General features: G+C 31.5%; 2 protein-coding genes across 3 annotated transcripts in view; one reads left to right on the top strand and one right to left on the bottom strand.

The window, feature by feature from the left end:
- The window catches only part of LOC126742317 (protein glass-like), a 31,335-nt gene that overhangs the window by 9,648 nt on the left and 9,291 nt on the right, over positions 1-12,396 (bottom strand). The window contains exon 2 of one of the 2 annotated variants that reach the window (XM_050448963.1): positions 8,189-8,328. In XM_050448963.1, the coding sequence (XP_050304920.1) occupies positions 8,189-8,278 (90 nt within the window). In that variant the 5' untranslated portion in view covers positions 8,279-8,328. Of the gene's footprint in view, positions 1-8,188; positions 8,388-12,396 lie in introns of those variants that run through there. The other variant, XM_050448964.1, reaches the window with a different exon arrangement.
- LOC126742318 (dynein regulatory complex protein 9-like) lies at positions 8,499-9,752 on the top strand. The gene has a single exon (XM_050448965.1). The coding sequence runs from the start codon at positions 8,534-8,536 to the stop codon at positions 9,656-9,658; it is 1,125 nt and encodes a 374-aa protein (XP_050304922.1). The 5' UTR covers positions 8,499-8,533; the 3' UTR covers positions 9,659-9,752.

Raw genomic sequence — 12,396 nt, 5'->3', positions numbered from 1 at the left:
ATTGATTTAAAAGTATTGTGTCAACGTTGAGAGTATGGAATATTCTGATATTCTTAGAATATGGACTTGATGGTATTTTAAAATATTTAAGTTACATTATCATTATTATCACCATCATTACTCTTAACAAGTTACATTAGTACAAGTAACATCGCAATTCCTTTTTTGGAATGAAGAATAAAACTATGATTCGAACAATTAATATACACCGGCTCTAACCTGGCTCAGCTAAGACTATAAAACGGAAAGCCCACTTATCCAAAAAAGGAAGTTTGTATGATATACTAATGGTTCAAGGCTAGTTAGTGGAGCTAGTTAGAAGTCCTAGCTCTCAATGTTTTGTTTCACTGCTCACATATAACATCCAGGAACCAAGCAGAAATTTATGTCTGTGAGTCATAGGAAAATATGGATCATAAAAAAATGATAGACCTACAACTTTATATGGCAAATCCCAAATCTCGAAAACTTAATCCCGATAACTTAACATCCGACCTTTGCCGAATTACCCGAAGTAAGCAAACCACAAAAACAGGCGCAATGAAAAAAAATTAATAAAAAGATCCGCAGCAGATTATTTAACTGTAAGATGTTTCCACGTACAAGTGATCTTTCTATTCTCCATATAAAATATCTAATAGAAAATACAAAGAATCGCTTTATACAGATTGATAAAGCAAGCGAATTCCTAATATAATTTATATGTTTGCTAAAATTTTTATGTATACCGGGTGACACAGGAAGAAGGGAACACTTCATAACTTGTTTTTAAGATAAAGTAATGAAATTTGGTATATCGATAGAATAGTCATAAGAGCATCTTTTGACATATTCTATTATTTTCTGTTACTTCCGGTTTAACAGGAAGTGACAGTAACTTTTTTATTTTAAATAGGACAATTGGTATATTATTACTTCGATAGAAAATATTATTCTGAGAATAATAATACCGCATTTGTCACTTTTTGTTTTATGCTCATAGAAAAAATCTTTTTTTTTTTAAATTTTAAAATAAGGTGTCATAAATGCATTGAAAATTTTAATTTTTAATCAAGTAATCACGGAAAAATAATAAGCAGTAATAATAGTCAGCAAAAATTTCAAATATTAGTAAACATTAAAATTATTTCGAAAACTACGGCAAAGTTATTTGAATAGCAAATAATAATTGAACTTGACAAGATGTCATGTATTATGTCAATTGAAAAATAACTCAAAAACGCGTCAAAACGCAGCCTCCTAGTCAAAAAACCAAAGTTTTCTATGCTATTTCCATTAATTAAATGCGTTTATTTATATGACTTAGTTTTTTTTTCTTATGGGCTTATTTATCAGCCGATTTAAAATTGCGTTATAATAATTAATTTTAAATAAAAGAGGCGATAACGGTTAATAATTGGTCAAAAAATTATTATACATGATACTCGACTCGGTGAAAATATGAATCCAGAATTTAAGCTTTGGTCGATTGGCAACAGTTAGGTCAAAAAAATATTCGAAATTTAGTTGAACGCGTACTTTACTGTCTAAAACTCTAAAGAATTCTAAGAAAAGTTTCTTTCCTTTTTGATTTTTATGATCGGCGTATAACTACTTGAAAATTTATTAAAATCCTATTATACAAATAGATTAAGGAATAAAATTGCCAACAAACCTTAAATATTGCTGTTATACCAAAACGCCTTAGTACTACTAATAAAAAAATTGCCCTTGGTAAATATAGGTTAGCTCACCGAAAACATAGCATAAGACAAAGCTGCTAAGATTATTTTTTTAAATTGAAAACATATTATATTTTTTTGTTAAAGAAACTACTTTTGAATCAAAAACATCGTTAAATGTTTCAACACTAACTAATCAAATTACGTAGTAACTTATTAACAGAGATAAATTTATATTTTGGAGTTTTCAAAGTAAATATTACTTAACTCAAGTATAGTACTACTACAAATTCAAAATATTCAAGTCTATTTTCAAAAAAAAAAATAGGAATTTGCGATATCACTCGACATTTATTCCTTATTTCAAAATAATAGAGGATCCGATCAACTATGACGATTTTTAAATAGTTTTCCCATCATAAGCCGTCTTGCAAAAAAAAAATGTTTTTAGATTTCGTTAAAAAAAAAAGGGTTTTAAAACATATTAAGTAAAATTTTATATATAAATACATTCATAGAGAGAATAATTAGAAATGATAATCGAACAATTAATCTAGACCGTGCATGGAGGATTAGTTAAAAGAATCAGCTTAAACAATTTTGGGTCATTAAGGCAAAGTAAATATTACTTAACTCAAGTACAGTACTACTACAAATTCGATGCGATCACCTCTGACTTTATCCTGACAAAGCTACTTTAACAAAAATTTGTCCGTCGGCGAATACATCATACAAAAATCAAAATTTCTAGTATAGCTTTATTTGTAATCGATAATAATAAGAAAAATAAAATCAAAACTTTCTAAAAAATCTTATTTTAGGAGAGGTGTTGCATGTCCAATTTGTTAAAAAGGAATAAATCAAAATTTCAAACGACATTTGAGGCCTATGTAGTAGTTAATGTTAAACGCCGCTTAATAGAGGTAAAAAAATCACAGTTTTGAACATTGTGATCGCTGTGTCTCATTATATGCTTCAAACCAAACAACGGTAAATATCAAAAAGTTTTTCCTATTAAGGTTTTGTTTTTAAAGCATGTCCCTAGAATGCTGTATAATAATGCAAAATTTTTTAAATCCCCTATTTTACTACTTTACGAACATTTTTTAGCACAAGCTCGAATTAAGTACCTAAATGTCAAAGAATCATAATTTGCATTGGCGATTGTTTTTTGAAAGTTAAAAGATATGAATATGTTTATGCAATAAGAATAGTTCGCAAAGAAGAGAATATATATTTAAAAGCCAAAAGTAATCTGTCAATATCATTTTCTTTCTTGAAATGACAATTTAATCATTTGTTGTCCTCTTCTCATCAATAAATATATATTGAAACGAACAAATCAAGACGCACTTAAAGGTACGGTAAAGAACTTGAGACTCAACAATCATGCGTACTTCCGTGGAAGAAAATAATATTATTTATTTAATCTACATCTACAACTTTTGCCTTTTACACATGTAGTTTAAAAATACTAAAGATATATAAATATTACTAAGTCAATATTAACCTAATTATAAACTAAATTACATATTAGCACTCGGGGCATTAAACAGCTTTTATTCTGGAAAACTTCCCCGTATAATTCAAAATCAATATGCAACCTGGATATAAAAAGAAATTAGGATGCTATATACAGGCAAACTCCTATACAGAATAATTCGAAAAAAAATTTTAATGAAATATATTTCTATTTGTACTATTATTCCGCCTTATAGCTGCTGTATAGATAATTTATTTGATTTTTAGTAATATATGTATAAATATACATTAAACATATTTTAATTCCTCCATTTTAAAGTAAAAACCTGTTAAATAAACTTAGCAATTTAATATAATTATTGAAACATTAAAATTTTAAGAATAAAATCTGATATTTGCTCAAATGTGGATATGCCGCTCTCACTCCAATGCTTGTGAATTAGGAAGGGCAAAACTAGAGAATCCCAGATACTCAAATCCACGCGCTACAATAGAAATAGGCATTCAAAATAAATATAGCTTACATATATTTCGCCTTGTTTTACGAAGGGGCTCTAATATTATAATAGTTGAGTAGTAATAAACAGGTTAAGTCTCCAGAAACCGGATGGATCGTCTTTGGGAAAATTATAAATAGAAAAAATCAAAAAATTTGACAATATACTAAAGTCGATAAAGGCGCGACTCAGCTGCAATATTTTTTAAGATGACGGCACTTCCGGTTATACCGGAAGTAGATGTCAACTTCATTATTTTAAATAGATCATCCTATATATGATTACATTTTTAAATTCTAAATCATAATCTAAATAGTTAATATGTCTAAGTCTTTCCATTTTTGACATATTTAAGTTTTTATATCAAAAATGACATTTGCACATCAATAATTTTCATCATATTTTATCCATTTAAAAACCATCAATTATAGGAAAACGTTTATTTTTATTATATTGTGGTCGGGTGCCTTGTAGAGGGGAATCAATGTTAAATAACTGATATGAAATTTTAACTTAAATTTCAGTTTAAAACTCGCTTCACACGTCTAGTTTAAATAACCAAACAAATTTTTTTTTTAAGATGAACGACAACTACTCTTTGTCGAAAGACGGTCTAAGATGCTGAACGATAAAAAAGACATATGGATGACACCTGTTTTTTTTTTAATCTTATTATTTATGACTAAGATATCTCCGATTCGAATGCCACTACTTGCCTGGTAGGTATTCTTCTTGGTAAATATGCTAAAATTGCAATTTTAATGATTTCATTATTAATTACTGGTTTATTTTTCTGCACTCTTGCTCATATGAATCCAAAATTCTCGAAATTTTGCATAATTTTCTTGACAGTATTTTATGCTGGTTTCTGTTTTTTCTAAAATCGGGTGGCAAATGTGTCACATGTCCTTAATATAATTGTATTACATTCTCCAAAAAAACTCACTTTAGACGGTTTATTAAATTTAATTTATATTCTTTTTTTTTACTATCCCGTATTAAGAATTATTAAATTTTCATATAAATTGGTTCTTCTCTACAAGGAACCTTAATAAAACATAATTATAAAGATTTCCTTAAAGGCAAAATTAATAATTATTGTAAGGTCTGCAAACGTCATTTTTGACATAAACACTTAAATGTGACAAAAACAGATATAGATATAGGACGTTATACAGTTCATCCAAAAAAGTTATGTCTAAATTCATTTAAAATTCAGGGGTGTGTTCGAAAAAGAAACGCTCGGACCCGTCGATTTTTATTTCAAGTTGCGCATTTTTGTACGTGAAGTTTGTATATACAGGGTTGCTCAAAAATAAATAACGACCATCAACTTCATTTTTTCAAATAAAATCACCCCTTTTTTATTTCATCTTTGAATTTCGCGTGGAATTCTACGTATGTTTCATGCATCATGTCCTATACCTAAAGTCAACAGTTATCGAAAAAAAGATGACTCATGTAACAAATAAAAAAAAACAAAAATTAAGTTAAATGTTCAAAATAGTTGCCTTTCACGGCTTGACAATATCCAAGGCGATCAATAAAGTCTCATATTTTCAATCATTTCCAGAGTTATGGCGCGCATTTCTCTGCGAATTCTCTCTTTCAAGTCGTCTAGATTATTTGGCCTTTGAACAAATACCTTCGACTTGAGGTATCCCGACAAAAAAAAGTCAATTGGTGTTAGGTCAGGCGACCTAGCAGGCCATTCGATGGGTCCTCTCCTTCCTACCCACCGATTGGGAAAGGTTTCATCAAAAAATTTACGCACAGTGGCAGCATAGTGTGGAGGAGCGCCATCTTGCTGGAAAATTAGTTCTTCGTCAGGATAGTCTGGGTCCAATGGATTTGGAAATAAAGCTAGTAATGCTGAAACTAATTCAAATTGGAGAAAATGGAGATACACTTGTCCCGTTAAAGTCTGTTCAAAGAAAAAGGGACCTATTACTCTTCCGCGCACTATTCTACACCACTCATTCAGTTTTTGAGGGTACTGGGTATTTACCTCCATCATCCAATGCGGATTTTCTATTGCCCAATATCGACAATTTTGTCTGTTTACACCACCATTCAAACAAAACGTGGCTTAATCGGAAAAAATTATATTTGTTACTAAATGATTATTTAGATTGCATATATTTTGTAAGCGTTTACAAAACTCATTTCACCTATCGAAATCGTCATCAAATAACTCTTGCACAGGAATAACTTTGTAGGAGTGATATAGGTGCTTTTTAACTATTCGGTAAACTATAGATTTCGCCATGTGTAAATTTTCCCCAATCTGCGACAGAGGAGGGCATGGGTTTTCTTCCAAAGAAAGCAAAACGTCAAGTTGTTCATTTTCATCTCGAGCAGGACGACCAGATTTCGGCACATCTCTAACATGGCCGAATTCTCTAAATTTAGCCTCTATTCTATTCACCACCTTTTGACATATCGGAGGACCATCAGGATGGATTCCATTGAATAATTGAGCAGCTTCTCTTTGATTACGTGTGCTATCACCAAACCCAACCATGCACAGAATTTCTATTTTTTCTCGTTCCGTTAACTTTACCATTGTGAAAACCGCAACTTTGCTCGTACACTTCACACTTGACAATATCTGTTTGGCGTACAACTGTCATACAGTTTCTATAAAAATACACGGTCACGAGCCAACAATAAAAAAACACGAGTGAATGGAATTTTGCTCTGTATAAAAATTCTCAGAGATAAGGTGACTCGTAAGGTGAACTTCAATAATAATGTTTGGTCGTCTTTTTTTCGATAACTGTTGACTTTAGGTATAGGACAAGATGCATAAAACATACGTAGAATTCCACGCGAAATTCAAAAATGAAATAAAAAAAGGTGCTTTCGAAAATTTGAAAAAATTAAGTTGATGGTCGTAATTTATTTTTCAGCAACCCTGTATATACAAACTTCACGTACAAAAATGCGCAACTTGAAATAAAAATCGACGGGTCCTAGCGTTTTTTTCGAACACACCCCTGAATTTTAAATGAATTTAGACATAACTTTTGCGATGCACTGTATAAGTTTTTTTCATTTAAAATAACGAAGTTGATATTTACTTCCGGTATAAGCAAAAACGCCGCCATCTTCTACATATTTTAGCCAAGTTATTTCTATCGGCTTTAGTATATTGTCAAAATTTTAGTTTTTTCCTAATTACAGTTTTTTTTTATAATCGACCAATACTTCTGGATACCCACCCTCTATAGCATAAAAAGAAATAGAAAGTTTTTGGCTGTTCTTTTAACACCATCGCCACTATAATAACGAAAAATCTGTTTAAATGACAAACCAAACCTAACTTGAAATTCTAAAGCCACCCGATATTACAATATTTCATTTATACCTACATACATGTGGGATAAACTAAAGAGAAGACTCTAAACAACATTAAAGTAATAATTAAAAAACTTAAAATCATGGCGATCTTTAATTTATTAAAATTTATATACATTTAGTTTAATTAGACTTATATAAATAATATTTTATAAACTAGGCTTATGTTCAAACTATTTTACTCAATAAATTTTTGCTGTATTTAACTGAATTAAATACAGCAAAAAAAAAGTAAATTTTATTTCTTTGATACATCAATATTCAATATTAGTAATATGAAAATAAAATTATAAGAATATAATTTGTGGTAAATTGTTTTATAATATTTAACAATAATAAGTTTTTTTGTGATGAATGTATTTAATTTTTTACGGCCCTCTATATATTATTATTTTTGGTAATTGTCAGTTCTCATAACATTAATATTTAAATAGGCTGGTTATTAGATATTTTCTGTAGTACACTTGATCTATGAAAAAATCTTTGAAACAGGTATAAAATTTTTATTTTTTATGTTAAAGATAAATATAAAATTAAAGTAATGATTTTAAATATACTAGTAACGTGAACCCAAAAATAAGTTTTTGGGTTCTTCTGTAGTCGTTCTTTATTTGACTTGTTCACAAACAATGACCTACTACTTTATAATTTAATCAAGTTTAAGTCAGGGTTAAGGTTGTATTTGTTTAGAGAACAGTTGAGCTCCTATTTTTTAACTCACTGGTATGGTGTGCTCCAGAGGTAACATGATAGTTGTCTACAATTGCATACAAAGGTATTTGTTTGTGTACAGTCTTGTTTTGGTACAGATTGTGAGTTTTATTTCTCCTCCGTGTTGGGTATAAAGAAGGGTATAAGTATTTTTTTTAGTGATAACAATTATTTTTTTATAATTTTTATAACTTTGAGTAGCCTTAGGCTAGACTTCGCCCTTTTTTTTCATTTATAATATTTGTCAATCTGTTGTTTTTTTTAATAAAAGACGATTATTATTATTTCTTCTCAAGGTTCTCACATGCTGTACCTCAAAAGTTAAGAGCGTGAGATAGTTTTACTTAAACTTACTTACTTACTACTTCTTATAATCTGCTCATTTTCTTAACAATAGATGTCACAACCAAATTTAATAAAAAGTGCAAAAATAAATAGGTAGTTGATTGCTTATACTACTAAAATAATTAAACTTACTTGTTGTACAGATCCTGCGGGAGCACTCCAGTTACACTCGAACTGAACCCCAAACTGGGGATTGTTGGGGACATAACTGGTCGTATCCATAACGGGGGAGGGATGCTGGATGCGAACGGGGCCGGACCAATCTTGCGCACCTGAAATACCTAGACCATTGAATAAAACTTTTTGAAATAGGTTAAAGGCCTAAAAAAAAACTGATCTCTTAAGCAAATTAATGGTTACCAATTTTGGAATATTATAGTCTGTTCTGCATGCATGCGGTTAGACATTTATATATACAGCCTGTTTGAGGAACGTTGTTAGAAATGTCAAATTACAAAATCAGATTGACGTTTTACGATGGACTCTTGCCCAAGTAACGAAAGTGAACTAAAATGCATAAAACCAGAAGACATTTTATCTTCACAGTCCCTTTATTGGCTGGGAAAATCGGAAATTTTCAATGATATTACTGTACCACCATTCATAAGAAATGTTATTATGTGTATCCTGAGTGAATGCCTAAACGAGCTGATTATTCTTCGTAGCATCAATCTACAGAGTGATTTAGGACTGAATCCGGATCGGCTACCTCAGTATGTAAGCATAGAGACCCGTTATATGGGTCAGGAGAATCATGCCGAATATAGAATAAATTCCCAAAATAGCAGTTTTGATAAGCTGGCCAAAGATATTAATATGCTTTTTGTGGTGCTTAAGGAAACTTCCCTCGAAATAAAAAAGTACGGTACTTTTAACGTGCTTAAAGATACTATAAAATTAATAAATCAAATGCAAGAAGAAGAGGAACAACTGCTGGCAGATGAAGCAAGCCAAGAAAGAGTTATTGAGGATCTGAAGAGTCAACTTGAAGAAGAACGATTGGACAATATCCGAACAATTGAAGAGACTGATGCAAAGATACAAAAGCTCAGATTTCAGGTCGAAGATATTTTTATATATAATCAGCTAGAAGTGTTGCATTTTGATCAATGGGAAAAAGCTAGAATAGAACAAAACCTAATGAAATGCAAAGAAAAGGAAAGTCATTACAATAATATCATTAAGGAAACAGAGGAAAAAATTAATGTGGAAAATAGATGTCATAACGAACTGGAAAGCTACTTCGAAGAAACTAAAAATGAATTATTTGATGAAATTCAATTCTGGATGAAAAAATATGATGAAGAATTCGAGGGAAAAGAATCAGACACAATTAATTTACGTGCAGCCCTGGAAAAATTAACCGAAGAACGACGTATTTTAACAGAAAAGTATGAAAAAAGAAAAGCAGAAATTGACGATTGGTTGGAATACAAAAGGATAAGAGACGAAAAGGAGGCTCAGAGACTGAAAGAGATAGCAGCTGCTACCAAGATACAGGCTTGGTGGAGAGGTGTTATGTTTAGAAAGAAACTGGGTCCTTATAGAAAGAAGAAAGGTAAAGGAAAGGACAAAGGTAAAAAGAAAAAAGGGAAAAAATAGTTTATAACGAATAAAAAAATAGAAAGGGTAATAATATATTTGAAAAGATTCTTTGTATTATATCTATATAAAATAAATAATAAATTAAATAGTATTATTTACTTTATAGTAATTAATCTGTTAACTAAAGAAGCAACAGAAAATTCTAGCAAAACCAATCTTTTATTATGGGTTTTTTTATTATATGGTTAAACGTTAAAAGTCCTGAAATATTTATGTCAAATTGGTTGGAAAGTTGTGACCCTAGAAAGACAAGACAGAGCTAATTCATTAAATAGGCAAAGTAGACGGTACCTACACTGCAAACCTCCAGGAAAACGTAAACCTACTTCTTGTTACTTATTTCTTTTACTCCACTACTGCAAAGAAACGGCTGCAGGCATCTCTCATATCCTCTGAGACTGATCATCAACTATTCCCATTGTAATTAAAAAGTGAAAAAATAAAATCGGTAAATTGGTACTTTCTAGTTTCTCATCTGATGTAAATCAAAATTGACAACTACCTCACCGCATTATAGTGGGGTCTAAGACTTCTAATGCCACACCTAATGAAGATGTTTGGGTGGCCTCGTATGCTAAGATATATCCTCAAAGCTAATGTTGGTGAAGTTTTGGTGTGTTTACACAAACCAGCGAAATCGCACTACAACCAACCAAACCCAATCTCTCCCCAAAGCATACCACCCCATAAGCTTGTCTTGTCTGCAGTCTAAAAACAATCTTAAAAAAGTACATTTATATAGTACTACATCTTTGAAGAAGAGCATTCAGGTATATTATAAATAAGATTGGCCCAAGCACAATTCTTTGAGGGATGCCAATTTCAATAACTCTCTTTTCACTTAAAGTATTACTAATACTTACCATCTGCGTTCTACCCCTTAAGTAATTTTCCAATTATGTTAGTAGAACTCCTCTTATACCATATTGGGAAAGTACTTTTAATAAAAGATTATGTAGGACAGTGTCGAAAGCTTTAGCAAGATCTATGAAAACACTCAGACATTGGGTACCTTTATTTAAGTTTTGTGTCACTTCAGATGTAAAATTATATAGAGCATCAACGGTAATAGTACAGATATTTTCATTTCTTGAAGGGAATAGTCCCTTCAAGAAATGAAAATTGATTTTGAGACAATATTTTAAAGTACCGATATCAATGTCAGAAGTGAGTCACTAAATGGCTATAATGACAAATAACTTAGACATTGTAAACAAAGGTAATAACCGCACTTTTATAACAAGCACTAATTATATAACTAATTCTATTGAAAACTGGCATGTATCCATGGAGGAGAGTTGCTCGGACCATTTGTTTTCAAATTACATTCAAATTACAATAAGGTGTTGATCGGGAAATAATAACTTATCGAAATACGAAAAGAACCGATTGGGGTAACTTTAAAGTAGAACTCGATTGCGAGCTAGTGGGGGTTATTATAAGTGATACAAACAAACTAAATGAATACCTGGAGAAACTGACTGACACAATCATTAAGTGCTACAAAAACAACAACCCGGAAATCAAAAGGGTTGCATCCAGAAAAACCGTGTGGTGGTGGACCTTAAAAAGATAAAGAGGACTGTTAGAATTTAACAATGCAAAACACAGTAAAAGATGGGAAATCTATAGAACATCTCTAACTGACTACAATAGTAGCTAAAACACTCTTAGAGGAAGTACTATAAGGAACTAGAAAGGATTCGAGACTGTGGTAGACTCCAAAGGGAGCAAGACTGCACGATTAGCGCCCTATGGAATGGCAATGGTAACTGACTGAACTTTTTCGGGTACATTTACCTGTGTGTGCTTTAAATACAGCATAACAGGCAGTCAGGACAATACAGAACGACATCAATATAAAGCACGTCAGACGAAGATCAAATAAGCTATCAACTCATTTGAGTCCTACAAATCTGCTGATCCATAAGGAATCATTCCAGCAGTGATGCAAGAAGGATCAGATGTAATAATAAATGAACTGACTGAGATATGAAGGGCCATATTTCTATAAGATGCGGGTCGGTACGGAATGCTTCAACGGCCTAAGGGCTTGGGTAGCCCGGAAAAACTGATTATTCCTAAGCCAAATCTTTCAGACCGATAAGTCTTTTGTAATTTTTTTTAAAGACACTAGACACGGAGCATTAATTGAAAACCCTCTGCTGCAAGACTAATGTGCTTACACCGTAGGTAAATCCACAGAGAGAGGGCTGCATAGGCTTGTAACTACGGTAAAGAAGACTCTGGAAACCAAAGAAGTTACTAGAAGTTACTAGCTGCCTCTCAGAATGTCGAAGGAGCTTTTGATAATACACCATTCGAGTCAATTACAAGGACCTCAGGAGAACTTGTAATATACGCGAGATTGTGCTCAGAAGCAGGACAGTAGGATGCGAACTACTGAATGAAACTCTAGTTTTGTAACTTAGGGATGTCTATAGGGAGGTGTTCTGTCGCTGATCATGTGGTGCATGGTCATGAAAGGTCTGCTAATAAAACTAAGGAAAAAAAGGTTTAGAACTTTAGGATACGCAGATGACTTGGTAATAATAGTCCAAGAAAATTTAATAAAACGAAAGATCTTAAGACTAGTTCTCTTAAATCCACAATTGTACCATTTACCAGAAGACGAAAGATTAAGAACCTTGGGCCACTATTCTTGCATGGTAAAGAAATTCTTATATTGATAAAGATAAAATACCTGGGAGTTATCTTGGACATCAAGCTAAGCT

The sequence above is a fragment of the Anthonomus grandis genome, chromosome 11 (assembly GCF_022605725.1).
Source record: "Anthonomus grandis grandis chromosome 11, icAntGran1.3, whole genome shotgun sequence".
NCBI classification, from domain to species: Eukaryota; Metazoa; Arthropoda; class Insecta; order Coleoptera; family Curculionidae; genus Anthonomus; species Anthonomus grandis.
Note: the sequence above shows the minus strand (reverse complement) of the source record. Positions and strands in the feature narration are given on the sequence as shown.

Coding starts and splice junctions, on each gene's coding strand:
- LOC126742318 (XM_050448965.1), top strand. CDS start 8,534: ATGGACTCTTGCCCAAGTAACGAAAGTGAACTAAAATGCATAAAACCA.